This window comes from Hypanus sabinus, chromosome 16, assembly GCF_030144855.1.
Source record: "Hypanus sabinus isolate sHypSab1 chromosome 16, sHypSab1.hap1, whole genome shotgun sequence".
In the NCBI taxonomy this organism is placed as follows: domain Eukaryota; kingdom Metazoa; phylum Chordata; class Chondrichthyes; order Myliobatiformes; family Dasyatidae; genus Hypanus; species Hypanus sabinus.
The window spans coordinates 26,382,072-26,400,893 of NC_082721.1; the positions used below are offsets into that span (position 1 = coordinate 26,382,072).

An 18,822-nucleotide genomic window follows, 5' to 3' on the forward strand; every position below is an offset into this window, starting at 1 on the left:
AGTAGATTGCCCGGCCTTTCTTCTGTGCAGATACTGCTGCTGCCCAGGTTGGGACCCAGCTGGTTTTGAACTCAGGACCATCTGCCTTGAAGTCCAGTGCTGATGCCACTACACCACCAGCCAGCTCCTGCTTCCATTAGGGTTACTATAAATCAATCCTCTGATATCCCGTATTACCTCTGCCCTCCATCTGTGCCGATTTTACTCCCCAATCTGTGTGAAGGTATTCTTCACTGCTCTCCCTGTCACTGCTTATCCTCTATTCATCTGCACACCTACCTAGCCCTGCCCCTTTCAGGGGACCCCATCCTTTTGCTGATAACACAAAACTAAGTGGAAATGTGAGAACTGCAGTGCCAAGTGGATTCTAAGAGATACGGACAAGCATACATTTAAGAGCACAACGTGAAGTTGTCCACTTTGGTACAAATTTCAAAGACTGGGGACCTGGATGTCCCCGTACACAAGTCACTGAAGGAGGCAGTGTCACAACCACAGATTCAGCAGCGCAACAGATACGGCAATTGCGCTCATGAATATGCAGGTATCAGCTAATTTATTATTTCACTGTGATAGTATTTAATGCCACTCATGCCGTTGTAGTGTTTGTCGAGACTTGGACACGGCAACACTTGGCCGCCTGCTTGCATTCCACCTTGCCTGAGAAAATGGACAGCCGAGTCACTCTGAAGACTAGCGGAATTTGTTTCATTCTTAGTTGTTCTTTTCAGCCGCAGTGTAGGCTTCGGTTTCCATTTGAGAGTTTTAGTTAACAGTCCTGTTTGGCCTAGTGTTTATTGTTTTCTTTTCCTTTAACTCTGTTCGCATTAAAGTCTGTGAACTATCAACCAGCTTCAGTGATTCTCACTCCGCACTTGGGCCATTCCTGAACCCTGTCTGACATGGAATTAGGAAGGCAATATTAATGTCGGCCTTTACTGCAAGAAGTCTTACTACAATTATACAGCTTCTGTGAAATGCCTGGATATTGTATACAGTTATAAAAAATATATTTGTTATATAGGGAATGCAGCAAAGATTCACTTGACCTTTATCCTGGCATGGCTGGTCTTTAATATAAGGAGAAGTTGACCAGGCTGGGCCCCTATTCCCCAAGATTTCAAAGAACAAGAAATTGAAATGAAACACATACTTAAGACACGATAGTTATGGGGAGGATACTCTGACTGGCTGTCTGAAATCGGGGAACATATGTTCAACATTAAGGATTAGACAAGTTAGTTCGAAGATGAACAGAAATCTGTTTACTGAGACGATGGTGAATCTTTGGTCTTTAAAGCTGTGGAGGCTCAGTCATGGATTCCCTTCAGATCAGAACAATCTTTCCCTGCTATAAGAGGATCAAAGGAGATACAGTTGGGGGAGGAAAATAATGTAAAAGATCAGTAACGATTTTGTTGAATGGTGAAGCAGGCTTGAGGAGCCAAATGGCCTTCTGCTGCTCCAGTTGTGTGATGTTCTTATAACAGAAAGCCACAACACAGGCAGGGAATAAGAAAAGCATCCATGACATTTATTGATGCAGTATAATACGCAACTGAACATCTAAAGAATCTTTACAATATATAAAGAACATACAGGTGACATAATATATATAACTACACAGAACGCTATAGCAAACTTGGGGCTGAGAGGGTCAGCAAACTGCCAACATTTGTGTTCAATACAGTTAAGACGTAACGTAAAAGTTTAATGCAATTATACATCAAACACAATTGGCAGGCAGCAGGAATACAGGACTGTACAGTCATAAATGATAGATATTAAAAATATATATTTAAAAAAACATGGGTTCAAGATTGGCTGAGGTCCCTGCTGGTACCCAGCAGTGCGCTGTGTGGTTTAAGTAATAACTATGATTTCGATTCAGCTAAAATGATATCAGCTCTAAGTTCAAACTTGATCTTCTCTGTTCTCATCAAGAGCGTGGGATCCCGGAAGTGATTCAGGAAAGGGGAATCCAAGTGTGTTCAGGATCTTGGCAGGTGCAAGGTCTAGGGGACTGCAGTACCCACATATGCAGGATCCTTAGGTATAGGCAACAGGACACAGGGGTTTCTGAAATCTACAATGTAGAAACTGTGGTGGGTGGGGGGGGGGGCATTGAATCCAGGTGAACAGGATGTGCAGGACCCAGAGGATATTAAATGGAGGCTAGCAAGCTCTTGGATTCGACCATGCAGGATCCCTCTCAAAGGGAGAGGGTGTCATGATACCCTAGTTGGTTATCAGGCTGACTCTAATAATGAGGGGCTAGACCACTGAAGCTGCCCTCCACCTGTACCAATTTTGCTCAGTTCTGAATATCTCCGCGGTACATACAGACAAATCTTGGCTCTGCTCCTATTCTGAACCCTCTCCTTGCCAATTCATGGCATCCTGGTGGGGCTTTCAACACAAAGCCTCTCAGCAATATGACACTCCCCATGAAACTTTACTGAAATGCCATAATAGTCCACTCTTGCCACCCCACAATGGTCCCTTCTTATGGATATTCTCAATAACGTCCACTCTGGACAGTCGGTCTGTGAGAATCTTCCTCTTCCAGCTACCAAGCAAAGGCTGGTGTCAAAGTACAAGCAGCAAAAGAACCGAACAGAAAAACAGGGATTCAACAAAATCTAAAGATAGAAGCAAACTTTAGCATATTGTGGGCATTGTGACTTCATGGTGAATAGGTCCTTAGGTGAGACATCACAGACCTAAAGTGAGAGGGAAAGGATCCTGAGGGGGCAGGAAATATGTGTGAGTAGTGACAGTGAGCAAGCAGTTGTCATGGCAATGTGTTTGCAAAGAAACATGTGAAGACTTTACCATGTTGATAGAGAGCATGAGCCTGCAGCGTGTGTATATATACAGTATAATGTGTATATATTTGAGAGAGGGGGGGGGGAGAGAGAGGGAGAGATATGAGGAACAACCTCTTCTGAGACTGTATGATAACCAAGAAATGGATGATAGATACATTGGCAGCAGACCTACATCTTACCTAATGTCACACCAGACTGTAGGAGTGAAAATTTTGCAAAGGCCCTTCTAATTGAGAAAACAGGTGAACATGAATTGAGCTGGAGGCTGCTGGTTATGTTGTGGGGGTGACAGTCGGTGAACTGCAGGAAGTATTCAGTTCTGCTGGACATAAGGCTGGTGCACTGGTGAAGGAAGGCAGATGACAGAAAGGGAAATCCCCAGAGGTGGAGCCGATTTAACTGTGATATGGAACATTTAGAACAGGGAAACTCTGTTTCACTTGGACAAATTGCAAGGTTTTTTTTAGCTGGGCAGGGAGAACCGTTTAGTTCATCTAATCTTAAAAGTCTAAGGTCTCAACCCATCAGTACTCAACAAACTTATGCTGAAATTGCACCAGGGACTTTCACTCAATAGCCCCATTCGTGGACAACCACTCAGCTATTTCACCATATTCCGCTCCATTCTGATTTGTTGATGTTCTTGGATGCCCCAGTAAGGTCATCACAGCCGTCTCCTTCTATAGTTGATGCACTTGAGGAGAACATGATCTATTGTCATTTAGACTAAGGGTTGGGTCTCTCTGTTCAAACCTCTTTGGTAGATGCTAACGATCCCTCCAGAATCCTGGAGTACCTCCTAGAATCCGAACCAACACTAACAACCGAAGCCACGCCATCAAATAACTGGTCATTTAGCAATCCATAAGATAAGTGCCACACATATGGCAGCCGTGATTGCTCCAATGTGATGTTGAGGCCAAGGTCTTTTGTTGAATCCAGTGGGCAGCAGGGACTCAGGGCATACATAATTCATGTCAGTACAAGCTCCAAGTACCAAATGTATTCCAGAATTTTTGAAAGAAGCCATTTGACAGTAAATGATTACAATATTTACAAGGAAGCCCCTTCTGGTCAAAACAGTAGTTAGCTTTCAGGTGAATAATCTAGGGTCTGGTTCATGTGCTGGTGAGCAAAGGTTGAACAGCACCAGAGGCATTTTCATCTCCCATGCAGCCATATTTGCCCATAAAGACAAGTTCGCTGGGCTTTCCCTTGGTTAATGGCTGACCAAGGAGCAGAACTTTCGGATCTGTGCTGCAATGTTTTCACCGTCGAGACAATGGGAAAAGTTCAAAAGATCAGTGCAGATTTGGTGCTTTATAGACATGAGCCCGGGGACAATGAACACTTAAATATTCATTCGCATGCATCTAAACAGGAGGAGGAATTTTAACTTCCAAGAAGCTTGGACTTGAGGTGAAGTTTGAAGGGATTCTTCATGGGGAAAGATGCAGATACAGAAAATATGGAGAGGAGATCTCAGGGGTGGCGTGTTGAGGAGTGAGGACCTCTGTCCGAATTGTGAACTTTGCTGCACAGCCCAAAAACAGCTAAACCATGCAGAAAGAGCTTCCAACTGCAGAGGCTAAGCCTGCAGTCAGAAGACCCAATTCCTTGGCTGCACACAGACCTCTCAAAGTTATATACTATGGAAAGAGGTCCTTCTGCCCACCAAGATCTGAGAGGACTCTACTGGACAAGAGACCATTGGATGTTCCAGTGAAACATGAAATGTCGATCATCCCTCCATTGCCCCTTCCCTATGTCAAGATAAAGATAGAATAGTGTTGCTTGGTTATCACAGCACCATGTAACTGAAATAGCCACAAACTGTGCCGGCTTGGGCCTGCTTCAGGACCAAGGCCTTTAAGTATCTTTGTCTTCTGAATGAACAACATTTTTTATACAAAAGAAAGTATTAAAACAGTAAAATATCTTTGATCGCCCTCCCCATGCCATCCCCTCCCCTCCCCTCCCCCCTCAGCCCCATGCTTAAATATAACATCTTCCATTCCTCCAACAGGCCTCAGACCTCCTTCCAACTTAACTACAGCACAGTGCAGCAGACACAACTGCGCAGGTAATCGTCCATTAAATATTGTTTCGTTTCAATAGCAAATGGCCATCCACGCTTTCTTCTCATTTCTAGTGGGATTGCACGAGGATCAGAAGAGAGAGTATGTAGGACTTGCTCACACACTCATCGTCATACTTGGGGAGTACTGGGGAAAGAAGACACAGTCATTGGAAACAGCTTCTCCTCCTTCGCCAAAGAAATTTCATCAGATCTTGCCTTAAGGAGAACAGCCTCAGTTTCTCCACATCTCCTGAGAACTTTATACTAGAATTAGAAACATAGAAAACCTACAGCACAATACAGGCCCTTCAGCCGAACACATCCCTACCTTCGAAATTACTAGGCTTACCCATAGCCCTCTATTTTACTAAGCTCCATGTACCTATCTAAAAGCCTTTTAAAAGACCCTATCGTATCCGCCTCCACCACCGTTGCCGGCAGCCCATTCCACACACTCACCACTCTCTGAGTAAAAAACTTACCCCTGACATCTCTGTACCTACTCCCCAGCACCTCAAACCTGCGTCCTCTTGTGGCAACCATTTCAGCCCTGGGAAAAAGCCTCTGACTATCCACACAATCAAGGCCTCTCATCATTTTATACACCTCTCTCAGGTCATCTCTCATCCTCCGTCGCTCCAAGGAGAAAAGGCCGAGTTCACTCAACCTATTTTCATAAGGCATGCTCCCCAATCCGGGCAACATCCTTGTAAATCTCCTCTCCACCCTTTCTGTGGCTTCCCCATCCTTCCTATAGTGAAGCGACCAGAACTGAGCACAGTACTCCAAGCGGGGTCTGACCAGGGTCCTATATAGCTGCAACATTACCTCTCAGATCCTAAATTCAATTCCACAATTGATGAAGGCCAATATGCCATACGCCTTCTTAACCACAGAGCGCAGCTGCTTTGAGCGTCCTATGGACTCAAACCCCAAGATCCCTTTGATCCTCCACAATGCCAAGAGTCTTACCATTAATTCTATATTCTGCCATCATATTTGACCTACCAAACTGAATCACTTCACACTTATCTGGGTTGAACTCCATCTGCCACCTCTCAGCCCAGTTTTGCATCCTATCAATGTCCTGCTGTAACCTCTGACAGCCCTCCACACTATCCACAACACCCCCAACCTTTGTGTCATCAGTAAACTTACTAACCCATCCCTCCTGAAGATGCTTGGTCAGAATCGGGAAGGAGACAAAAGAAAGCTTACTAGACTTCAGGGAGTGTGGGGGGAGGGTAAGACTGGGGTGAGCGTGAGAATAAGCTGAAAACAAGGTCATCTGCTAATGAGTTAGAGAGTGAAGACATGGGCAAAAGGTTATGGGAGTTGTGAAATGTAGAGCAGTAAGACACAGCCAGTGGAAATGATGAAAAATGGAATTTGCAAAATAGTCATAAGACCATAAGATGTAGTAGCAGAATTAGGCCATTTGACCCATGATTTCATCATGGCTGATCCACCTTCCCTCTCAGCCCCAATCTCCTGCTGTCTCCCTGTATCCTGATCAATCAAGAATCTATCGACGTCTGCCTTAAATAAGCCCAAAGACTTGGCCTTCGCAGCTGCCTGTGGCAACAAATTCCACAGATGCACCACTCTCTGGCTAAAGAAATTCCTCCTTATCTCTGTTCTAAAAGGACACCCCTCTATTCTAAGGCAGGGTCCTCTAGTCTTAGACTACCCCACCATATGAAATACCCTCTCCACATCCACTCCATCAAGGCTTTTCACATTCAATAGGTTTCAATGAGGTCACCCCTTATTCTTCTGAATTCCAGTGAGTACAGGCCCAGAGCCATCATATCTTGGAATCATTTTTGTGAATCTCCTTTGAACCCTCTCCAATGTCAGCACATTCTTTCTTAGATTAGGGGCCCAAGCCTGCTCACAATACTCCAAGTGAGGCCTCACCAGTGCTTTATAAAGCCTCAACATTACACCCTTGCTTTTATATTCTAGTCCTCTTGAAATGAATACTAACATCACATTTGCCTTCCTCACCTCAGACTCAACCTGCAAACTAACCTCTGGGAACCCTGCAAAAGGACTCCCAAGACCTTTGCACCTCATATCTTGGAATTTTGAATAGTCTACCCTTCTATTTCTTCTACCAAAGTGCTGAGGAAAGTGGTAGACAGAGAAAAGGAGAGAGAGACCTAGAAAGAGGGAGGGGTAGGGAGAGAGAGGGAGAAGGAGAAAGAGTGAGAGAAATAAAGAGGAGAGAGAGAGAGAGAAAAGAGAGAGTGGGGGAGAGGGAGAAAGAGGAAGAGAGAGAGACAGACAGAGAGAAAGAGAGCTAGAGAGAGGGAGAGAGTAGATGGACAGACAATCTGTGGCTTAACTTACACTTTCATTTTGGAAAGGGTTTAAAAAGTTTCCTGCCATCTCGCCATCATCACGTGGAGTTCCAGGAGGATTGCTGATCCCTGTCATGTTGTTCGGGGAATTCTAAATTGAAAGGGATGACAGACATGGTGATTATCAAGCAATCTCATCATTAACTCTGTTTTCCTACGTCAATGTCTGAATTACGAATTGCAGGAATAAGGGATAACTCATCCACGACTGCATGGCCAAACACCTGAGCAATCACATCGTCAAGTTCACCGATGACGTGACAGCGGTGCAGTTTATCATCAACGATGTTGAGAAGGCTTAACAAGAAGAGATGGAAGGTTTCGAGGCTAGGCAAATAACCTCTTTCTGAATGTCAAAAGGACACAGGAGATGGTTATCTCCTTCAGGAGAACTTGCACAACTCATTCTGGTCTCTATGTTAGCGGCACAGCAGTGGAAAAGAGAGTGCACATCACACAGAACCTCTCTTGCTCCCAGAATACATCCTACACAGTCAAGAAAGCTTATCAACGCCTCTACTTTCTGAGGAGAGCTGAAGAGAGCTGGACTTTGCGCATCCATACTCACATCATTCTACAGATGTGCATCCTGACAAGTTACGTCACTGCTTGGTATGGAAGTTCCACTGCAGTGGCCATGAAAGTATTACAATGGGTGATCAAAGCTGCCCACCACATCACCAAGCACCTGCCTACCCGCCAGCATGGACGTATATAGAGAAAGGTGCCTGAAAAGAGCCAGTAACATCATGAAAGAACCCAGCCACCCCGCCCATCAGGGGCGAGGCTACATAGCATCCCTGCCAGGACCACCAGACTCGAAAACAATTAATTTCCCGCAGCAGTAAAGACCGATCAATGCCTCCATCCACTAACTCCACCATTACTTTATTTCATGTCAGTCACCTTAAGTACAGCCTAGCGTCACTTTACAGACATACATATATACTATGTATATAAGCTATCATGCATTTATATTTATAGTGTTTTTTAAAAAAATGTTATTGTTTTCTTTATCTTTTGAGTTTTTCATGTGACCATCAGATCTGGAGTAGCAATTATTTTGTTCTCCTTTACACTTGTGCACGGGAAATGTCACTAAGCAATCTTGAATCTTGAATGGAGAACCAAATATTTTAACATATGGAAAGCAGCTGTGGGTGTAGTTGCAGTGAACAGTCACTAGATGGAGCCTGAACACATTTAAGTTGATTTTTAAAAATGATACTAGAGATTATGTTTAAACAGGGATTCTCCCATTCTTACAGGAAGGCTGCTTCAAGCCATCTCTGGATTAAGAATGCCTGATTTAAGGACATGTGAATGAGCGCCCATAAAATGATTCAATTCTAGTCCGATGTACATAATTGCATTTGTTCTTACAAATAACAGCATGATGCAGTTTCCTGCCTCTTTCCATTTTTGGTAATTGTTATTTTTTTTTATCAGTTTTCTGTGTGCTTGATACCATTCATTACCATGCTGTGAAGGTATGATGACCATATTGAGTGATTTTTTTTAAAAGTGCATTTTCTGACCTAGGGACAAATGTAGACCAAAGGACTTCTGTCGAAGTGTTACCCAGTACATTAGTGTTACCCATATGTAGATCAGTGTCAGAGCTGTAAGGCTGATGACCTGATTCTCTAACTGACCCAGAGGAGTCAATGGAAAGCCAGTGTTATTCATATCATTAGAATACAAAGTCCCACTGCTACTAATCCAAGTAGAACATGAGTGGAAATCTCAATATCCTGGACATGACTCACTTTTCCATCAACAGCTAAAGCAGATTATCTGGTCATTGTTGGAATTGTTCCATGTATGGAAGCCTGCCATGAATAAGCACATATTTGTTGCATTTTCTAACTAAGTTACAGCAGTGACTAAATTTCAAAAAGTACTTCGGTGTCTGTGAGGCACCTTGGGATGTCATGAAGATGTAAAAAGACTCACGGGATATTTCTGATCACAGAAGGCGGCAGATTATGAAGGAAAATTTGAGAGCAGGTACATTATTCTGGATCAGAGCTGCAGGATAACTCTTATAGTTGACTGGGCCCACACATTCAGAAATGTTGCACTGTCCCACAGTGATAATATGATTTGCCACCACTGGAGAAAGGGCCATCTGGGACTTACTCTGAAAGTCTGAGAGGCAGCTAGCAGGAATGACTGAACAGGTTAGGTGGGGGTTTTCTCTTCAACTGGTCAAGTAAACAGGTGGAGAGAGGACAGCTAAAAGAAACCTTAAACAGTCCAATAGAGTAAACAAGGAGGTGCTTCTAATTCCATACTCAGCCACTTCAATAAGATGGTGATTGATCCACCTAGTCTGGAACTCAAGAGAAAGCTCTGTTGCCTGGAGAGTTGGCAGAATGTGGATCTCACTCATATTGAGAGGCAGAATGTGACCAGCAGAGTAGGGTTTAAGGGGAAGATGGTTAAACACAAGGGTGAGAGGAGATGTGGTGGGGTGAAATGAAGATGGATGGGAGAAGTCCACTGTGGGGCAGAAACATTAGCTCAGAGCAGAAGGTCTGTTTCTGAATTTAGAGTTTATATAACAAGAAGGTCAACAAAGTCTGTGTGATCTGCAACATGTGACCTATAGCCTTCAGGCACCAACATACCTTTGACAATCCATCAATATCACCAGAACCTGAAAGATACAGAAAGACTGTTAGTTGCTCCCTCTCACCCTGGTTCACTTAAAAGCTCAGATCCTTGGCCCCAACAACACCAAGAATGAACGGAAAAGGTGTAATGATCATCTAGTTCCCAAATGGAGGTGGCAAGGCACTATGGAGCCCAAAGGAGGGGAGAAAGGCTTTTCATTCCAATACCACCACTATCTGATCTTCACTCCCTCTGCCCCCTGATCTTGATGAATTGCATTGTACATATGTCCATGATAATGTTACTCTGGAAACCACTGTTGAACTACATCAGGCAGTTCTGGGCTGCATTACATTGTGGTAGCTGTACGCCCATGTTACTGCACACTGATGCAAGCACGCTTTTCATTGTACTCTACCTGTACCTCACTATTCTGCATACGACAATAAACTCCACTTGTTGCTCCAAGCCCAACTGTATGTTATCCAGTTCCATAATCTATTGTTACTGAAAGATTGAACAGTTTAGGACTTTATTCCCTGGAATGTGGAAGGTTGGGAGGAGATTTGATAGAGATATAAAAAATAATGAGGGGTACAGATAGGGTAAATGCAAGCAGGCTTTTCCCACTGAGGGTGGGTGGGACTACAACCGGAGGTCATGGGTTAAGGGTGAAAGGTGAACAGTTTAAGGGGAACATGAGGGGAAATTTCTTCACTCAGACTGACGACCAAGAGAGTGGGGAACGAGCTGCCAGTGCAAGTGGTGCATACAAGCCCAATTTCAATGTTTAAGAGAAGTTTGGATAGGAACATGGATGGTATGGTCCTGATACAGGTCAATGGGTGTAGGCAGCTTAAGTGGTTTGGCACAGACTAGATGGGCCAAAGGGCCTGTTTCTGTGCTGTACTTTGCTATGACTCTATGAATGTTACTCCGGTTTTTAATCTATATTATTTTGTGTTGCTTCAGGCTCATGTCTGCTAATTCAGGTCCAAGCCTATGTTACTTGTTTTATTCCAGGGTCTTGTCTACATTGTTTTACTCTAAGCCCAAGTTTTACTTATTTTGTTACTCCAAGCCTTCAGGCTATGTGCTGCCAGCCTGAATTACTTTTACTCCAGGCTCGCTTTACATCACTGGCCATTACCTAGCGTTCCGTTCATGTGATGAGGCTCCATGCCTGCCATTCCACCAAGCGGACCCTCAGCTCCAGGACCCATTGGGAACTGAAAGAGAGGGAAGGAAGAGACAATTTATCTGCTGCCCCATGCCACTCAATGCAGGGGTCACTGTGTAGGGACAACAAGGCGTGTTAGTTTTTTTCTGCTCAGTGGAAAGCGCAGATCTTCTTAGATAATAATAGGCTTGAGCCCAATCCACGAACTCAAGCTGACACCAGTGAAGCAGGATTAGAATCAGGTTTATCGTCACTGACATATGTCATGAAATTTGTTGTCTTACAGCAGCAGCACGGTGCAATATATAAAATGTTACAATTAGAAGTATAAATAAGGACATAAACAGGGCAAAAAGAGAGCAAAATAATGAAGTGGTGTTCAAAGGTTCATGGACTTTAGAAATATGATGGCGGAGAGTTGAAAAAGGATCTAGTGCTCTCTCTCTCAGCGTATATGACAACTAAACTCTTCCTGGGCTTCCAGCCAGATACAGATCTCAATTTTAACCGACGTTTCGATGACAAACTCTGCCATCTTCGTCAGGGATGGTGCCTGGGCATGTCTAGTCCGGTGGTACTTTGTCGTCCGTCCCTCCTGATTGGGTAGTTCTCATCCAATCAGGTTTCTGCCTCCTACCTTTTATCGATGACAAACTCCAGCACCTTCATCAGGGACGATGCTCTGGCATGTCTAGTCTGGTTCCAGACAATGTCTAAAATTCTAGTGCTTAGTTTGAGCGAGACCTTCGTCTTTGTTAAAATTCTTTTCTTCTAGTTTTATTACAATGGCAGTAGCAGAACATTGCATTCGCTACGGCCACAGGATTGACTTTGATGACAAAGAACTACTGTATCGTGCTACTGGCTTTTGGGACCGCCTGGTGAAGGAAGCCTTTGGAATAAAACTAAAGGAGTTTATTTGTTCCTAAATTGTTAAGTATGCATCATCAGACTCCAGCACCTCCTCCCTGATGGTAATAATGAGAAGAAGGCATGTCCTAGGTGATGGGGGTCCTTAATGATGCATGCCAGCTTTTTGAGGCATCAACCTCTGACGATGTCCTCAATAATACTGAAAAATGCTGCACTGTTGGACAGACTTATTGATGCAGAGGTATTAAACCAACCACCCTGCTTACTGCCAGGGTTCAGAGAAGGGCACTGAGTTCTGCTCTTATGAGGTATCAGTAGTACTGCAACATATATTACAGTCGGCCCTCCTTATCCGTGGGGGATTGGTTCCAGGACCCCTCACGGATACCAAAATTCGTGGATGCTCAAGTCCCTTATTCAACCTGTCTCAACGCGGTGGAACTTAGGACCCAGCGGAACCCCAGACTATATTTAACCTGTCTCAGTGTGGTGGACATTAGGACCCAGTGGCAGAGATCTGAATCCACAGTGTTTCTGTTCACGAAAATAATCATGAACACGATTAAAAATAAAGTGGAAATAATAAAGTGATCGGAAAGAGGTGAAACGCCATCGGTCATTGGAAAAGCATTAGGCTACGTCGGTCAACGAGTGGAACAATTTTAAAGGATAAAGTGAGAAAGGCTCTGCCCCAATGAAAGCTACAATTATTACTAAGCAATGCAGTGGTTTAATTATTGGGTTTTGGGGTTTTGAGTGGAGAGTGCACTCAAAAGTGGTCTGTCACTAGATCGAACTCGGGAACTTCCCGAGCCCGGAGCAGAAACATATGTTCTTAAGCGTTTTATATGCATAGAAAGGTAAAATATATACTAAGATAAACGTTTGACTAACTGACGCTAAATAATACTGTATGTACTTGTTCCGACTTACTTAGTAAGAGAACTTCCAATTTTTTTCGATCCCGATCCACGATAACGCACGCACATCCTCCCGTATGCTTTAAATCATCTCTAGATTACTTATAATACCTAATACAATGTAAATGCTATGTAAAATGGTTGTTATACTGCATTGTTAGGGAATAATGACAAGAAAAAATAGTCTGCAAATGTTCGAACAACAAGTGCTGGAAGAGCACTTCTGGGTTTTCGCGGTTCGCGATTGGTTGAATTCATGCATGCGGAATTCGTGGATAAGGAGGGCCGACTGTATCATAATAATTATATGATTGGTTCCTTAAGGTTTATATAGCCGGAGTGGTGTTGGGGATAAGCTCCCGCTGTCTATTAAGTGATCCCAATGGCGTGTATCTCAAATAGCCTCTGACCACCAAGTCCAACTCCTAGCCTTCTTGTGTGGTTTAGCTACTAAGCCCAGCAAAACCTTTCTACTGAGAGGAGAAGCGGCAAAGGCAGCTTACTGGTGCATTAGAAGCAGTCATTTCAGGCAGATGGGGCTCATCGGCTGTGGTTGGCAGCTCATCCAGCAGAAGGAAAACTCTGATCTCAAATCTCTGCTGCCTTGCGGCTATACCCACTCATGAGGGAAACTCCAGAGCTGGAGTCCCTAAGGCAGTCCAGTGCTGAGTTCAACGCTGACCAGCAACTCCTGCGATGCCACTGGTGACAAACTGTATCGGTCTCTGCCATTCCTTTGGATTCATTCATCAGCTAGTGGAGAGGGGGCACCTGTTGCTGCACGGGCCACAGCTTGCTCTCTCTACAATACTACCCAGGCTTGTGTAGATAGGATGCAACATCCATGGTCAACCCTAACCAATGGAGGGCCTCAATTATATGATCAAAACTGCTATCACCCTGAAATGTTAACTCTGTTTCTCTCACCACAGGTGCTGCCTGACCTGCTGATCTACTTCCATCGTTCTGGTTTTATTTCAGATTTCCAGCTTCTGCAGTATTGTGCTTTTGGGAATGAGCTTCCTGATCATTTCCTGTTTGAGGACACAAGCAGCCAACGCTTGGTCCTAGATATGTGGAAGCTGTTCCAAGGACCTGGGGGCACTGACCTAAACTTTTCAGCAAAAAGAATTCAGAAGGATGACCATTGATCTGGAGCTAATTTTGTGAGGATAATGGAAGGAATCAATTGGTGCTTTCAAAGGATTAGGATAGGCATTGAGAAAGGATAATCTTCAGAGTGAAGGAGTAATACGGATGGGATTGCCAGAGTAGGAAAGATGGGTTAAACAGCCTCCTTCTATGCTTGAAGTGTTCTAAAATTCTTGCCTGCTTTCCTAGACGTCATGGTTATGCAGCACTTTTAACAAAATGGTCCAAGAAACTTCAAATCAAATAAACTGAGGTATTAGGTTTAGAGACCAAAAGCACGGTGGTGGATGTAGGATTTAAGGAGGATGTGGAAAGGGGTCAAAGCACAGGCACCCATGGTTCAACCTGGGGGGTCTGAAAAGTTGATCACTAAGCTCACGGACAGAGCACAGGAACAGCGGAGTTTTGGATGAGCTCGACCTTGTTCACGCGACACACATTTCAGCATTCAACACTGTTGTCCCAAAGACTGTGGTGAACAAACTCCTACACGTCAGTCTAAATATACCACCGTGCAACAGGGTGTTGGGGCTTCCTAACCAATAGATCTCAGATAGTTAGAATGCACCACTGCTCTTCCCTTCCTCGTCATCCTCAACGTGGGTGCCAACAACCCTCCCCTACAGGGCTGTGTGCTGAGCCCATTGCTATACACTCTGCTAAATCATGACTGCAAGGCCAAACACCCGAGTGATCACCTGGCAAGTTTGCCGATGACAGGACAGTGGTGGGCTCATCACCAGCGACGTTGAGACAGCTCACAGAGAGGAGGTGGAAGTGCTCGAGGCCAGGCGCCAGGCAAATAACCCCTTCCTCAATATCAACAAGGTATTGACTTCAGGAGAACTTGCCCCACTCACAACCCCTCCACCCTTCTACATCAGAGTGCAGTGGAAACTGAGAAAATTTTCTAGCTCCTGGGAGTGCACAAATTCTCATGGTCCCAAAACACATTCTACACAATCAGGAATGGTGAGATGGGAAGCAGGGTAACAATAGTGTGCACCAGGGTTTGGCAGCTGATGGAACGAGATGAGCAGAGGTGACATTAAAGGGTTGGAGCTATCTTCCCCTCCTGAAGCTGCTGAGTTACACTGAGTGCAAACACCTCTTTGTTTGCCCCACTCAGAACTCTTAATTAAATCTGGACAGTCTACATTTATCAGCCGTTTGACTGCAGCCTGCAGAAAGCACAAAGTGTGTGTGTGTGTGTACATATATATATAGGGAGCAGAGGCCAGAGACCCAGACCTCGCAGAATCACAGCCGGACTGTCCCATACAGCCACCTCCCTCAGACTTACTCCGGGTCGATTCCCTCCAGGCCCAATAGGATTCATCATCGTGTACATGTTCTCGCTGGAGTTGGTAGAATCTGATAAAAAATAGCAAAAGGCAAAGGTTTACGGCAGGACTTGGAGTTTGCTGGAGTTTCATAGAAACATACGAAAAACTACAGCACGATACAGGCCCTTCAGCCCACAATGCTGTGCCGGACATGTCCTAACTTTGGAAATTACCTAGGGTGACCCATAGCCCTCTGTTTTTCTAAGCTCCATGTATCCATCCAGGAGTCTCTTAAAAGACTCCACCACCGCCGCCGGCAGCCCATTCCATGCACTCACCACTCTCTGTAAAAAACTTACCCCTGACATCTCCGTACCACTTCCAAGTACCTTAAAATTGTATCCTCTCATGTTAGCCATTTCAGCCCTGGGAAAAGGCCTCTGACTAGCCACATGATCAATGCCTCTCATCATCTTATACACCTCTATCAGGTCATTTCTCATCCTCTGTCACTCCAAGGAGAAAAGGCCAAGTTCACTCAACCTATTCTCATAAGCCATGCTCCCCAATCCAGGCAACATCCTTGTAAATCTCCTCTGCACCCTTTCTATAGTTTCCACATCCTTCCTATAGTGAGGTGACCAGAACTGAGCACAGTACTCCAAGTGGGGTCTGACCAGGGTCCTATATTACCCCTTGGCTCTTAAACTCAATCAAGCAGCATTCCTACTGGCATGATCCACATTTCTGATCCTGACCTCATACCCAGAAGAAGCAGTGAGCAGAGCCAAACTCTTTAGCACACTCTGTCCCAGCCCTGCTCAGAACAAAAAGCATCCAATGCTCCTTTCTGATCTGTGTGACGGAACTTTGAACAGTTTCATTGCTGCGTTGACCAGGAATCCATACACACTTAAACACAATAAGAATCAACTCCCGTAGGGCAGCCAGCTGAGTATTCGGGAAGTGTGCACACCAGCTCATGGACATCTTCAACACTTCACTCTTCCAGGCTGCTGTCCCCACGTGCTTCAAATCAGATACCATTATCCCTGTACCAAGGAACTCTACACCTTCAGAACTAAATGACTGTGGCGCCAACACCCATCATTGTGAAGTGCTTTAAATGGCTGGTAATGGGACACATAAAAAGCTCCATTCTTACCACATTGGACAATCATCAATATGTTTACCAAATGAAATGCTCCACGACAGATGACATAACATCTGTCATGCACCTGGCCCTAACATACCTAGAAAACAAGGGTACTTCTGACAGAATTCTGTTTCGTGATTTCAGTTCAACAAGCAACACTACTGTCCCACAGAACCTGGTGTACAAACTCCTAATGTCGGTCTGAATACACCACTGTGCAACTGGGTGCTGGACTTCCTAACTAATAGACCTCAGACAGTCAGTATGTACTGTACAACCACTCCTCCCTTCCCATCATCTTAAACCCAGGGGCTCCTCCATGGCTGTGTGCTGAGCCCACTGCTGTATGCTCTGCTAACACATGACTGGCTGCACGTCCAAACACCCCAGTGATCATATTGTCAAGTTTGCTGATGACGCGACAGCAGCAGGGCTCATCACCAACAATGATGAGACAACTTACAGAGAGGAGGTGGAAGTACCAGGCAAATAATCTCTTCCTCAGTGTCAACAAGACAAGGGAGAGAGTTATCGACTTCAGGAGAACTCACGTCCCTCCGCCCTTCTACATCAGCAATGGAAACTGCAAACATTTTCAAACTCCTGGTACAGCGCATCTCGCACAAACCCTCATGGTCCCAAAATGCATTCTACACAATCAGGACAGCTCACCAATGTCTCTACTTTCTGAGCAGGCTGAAGAGAGCTGGAATTAGCAAATCTGTACTCACGTCATTCTATAGATACATAGCAGAGAGCATCATAACAAGCTGCATCACTGCTTGGTATGGGAAATGCACTGTGGCGGACAGGAAGGCTCCAGAAACGGCAGTCAAAACTGCCCAACACAACATCGGCACCAGCACACCCGCCATCAAGGACACATGTAGAGAAAGGTGCCAGAAAAAGGCTAGTAACATCACAAAGGATCCCACACACCCTGGTCATACACTGTTCCGCTCTCACCAGGGAGCAGGCTACTTAGCATCCATGCCAGCTTCACCAGACAGTTACTTTCCACATGCAGGAAAGCTGATCAACACTTCCACCCACTAACCAAACCCCACCATCACTTCCTGTCAGTCACCTTAGGTACAGACACACCTCTGCCTAGTGTCACTTAATGAATGTACAATCAATCTATGTACAGAAACTACCTTACGTATGTATAGTCATTGTGTTTTTTTTTAATTATTGTGTTTTTTGTGCTGCATTGGATCCAAAGTATCAGTTATTCTGTTCTTTACACTTGTGTACTGGAAATATTAAGCAATCTTGGACCTTGAAAAAACAGACATCTTCTCCTGACACATAGAATATGAAAGGAGGTATCACAGCAGTACAGGAGTACAGAATGAGGCAAGTTTACTCTGTATTTAAGCCTTAATTTTCATTTTTTAAATAACTGGAAACATCAACAAAACAGCTGACATTAAAATGCCCCACTCACTTCCCGGGACACTTTCCAATCTCTGTGGGACTGACCCATCCTGGAAGGTTACCTGTAATCCTACAGACATTGTATGGTAACTCTGCCGGGACACCCAGATATGAAAAGTGGATCAGATTGATGGCTTGGATGAACTTTTTGATGGCCCACTGCCTGAACCCAGCTGAGCCAGATCCAGGACTAGACCCACCTTGGCCTGAACCAAGGCTAGACCCAATTATAGACAACGTGAGGATTCATGAACCACCTTCTGAACTATCACGTGGGATTCGTGCAATGCTCTCCATTCTGTCTCCTCATGTTAAAGGGGAGATTCCAACACAAAGAGATGTCCCTTAAGATCCCTTTTCATGGCAGAATGTACTAACACTGCATGTGCAGCCCACAGGCTGGGGCAGGAAGCGGAGTATTGCTGGGGAAACCAGGAAACCGCTCTGTGGTGTGTGGAATGACATGGAAGGTAATTCCAGAAGATGGCTCAAGTCAGGTAACCGAGCCACAAGGATACGGATCCAATGAGAGATTTCTTCAAAGGGCTCAGCCCAACACCTCTGAGCTCTCAGCACTCAGTACAATCCATGTCAAAGAGTTGGCCACATTATTCAGCTTGCTGCCATGTCTGCCCATCCCATCCTCTAAACCGCCCTTCAAAAGCAGCCGGCACAATAATTGGAGGAGACCATTTCCTAAACAGGTCTTAAGGCTGCGTCATGGCAGAACGTGTAACACACCAGCACGCGCCATCTGGGAGGATGCTCGGCGCACAGAGTTCGAAGTAGGCAGGGATAGGACTTGGGGACAGATGCATTCCAACAGGAGGGGCTGAATGATCTGACAGTGTTATGATTCACAACCCAACACCACTCCAACACCCCCACGGTTTCATTATCCTTCATCGCTGTCGCTTCC

The 18,822-nt window shown here is 44.8% G+C and overlaps 1 protein-coding gene across 4 annotated transcripts in view; it reads right to left on the minus strand.

The window, feature by feature from the left end:
- Positions 1 to 1,513: 1,513 nt before the first annotated feature.
- The window catches only part of ssbp4 (single stranded DNA binding protein 4), a 246,424-nt gene continuing 229,115 nt past the window's right edge, over positions 1,514 to 18,822 (minus strand). For all 4 annotated transcript variants that reach the window (XM_059991371.1, XM_059991370.1, XM_059991373.1 and 1 more), the window contains 5 exons: positions 15,325 to 15,395; positions 11,047 to 11,125; positions 9,911 to 9,939; positions 7,267 to 7,368; positions 1,514 to 5,056 (listed from right to left, as the gene is read on the minus strand). In XM_059991371.1, coding sequence (XP_059847354.1) covers positions 5,027 to 5,056; positions 7,267 to 7,368; positions 9,911 to 9,939; positions 11,047 to 11,125; positions 15,325 to 15,395 — 311 coding nt within the window. In that variant the 3' untranslated portion in view covers positions 1,514 to 5,026. The remainder of the gene's footprint in view (positions 5,057 to 7,266; positions 7,369 to 9,910; positions 9,940 to 11,046; positions 11,126 to 15,324; positions 15,396 to 18,822) is intronic.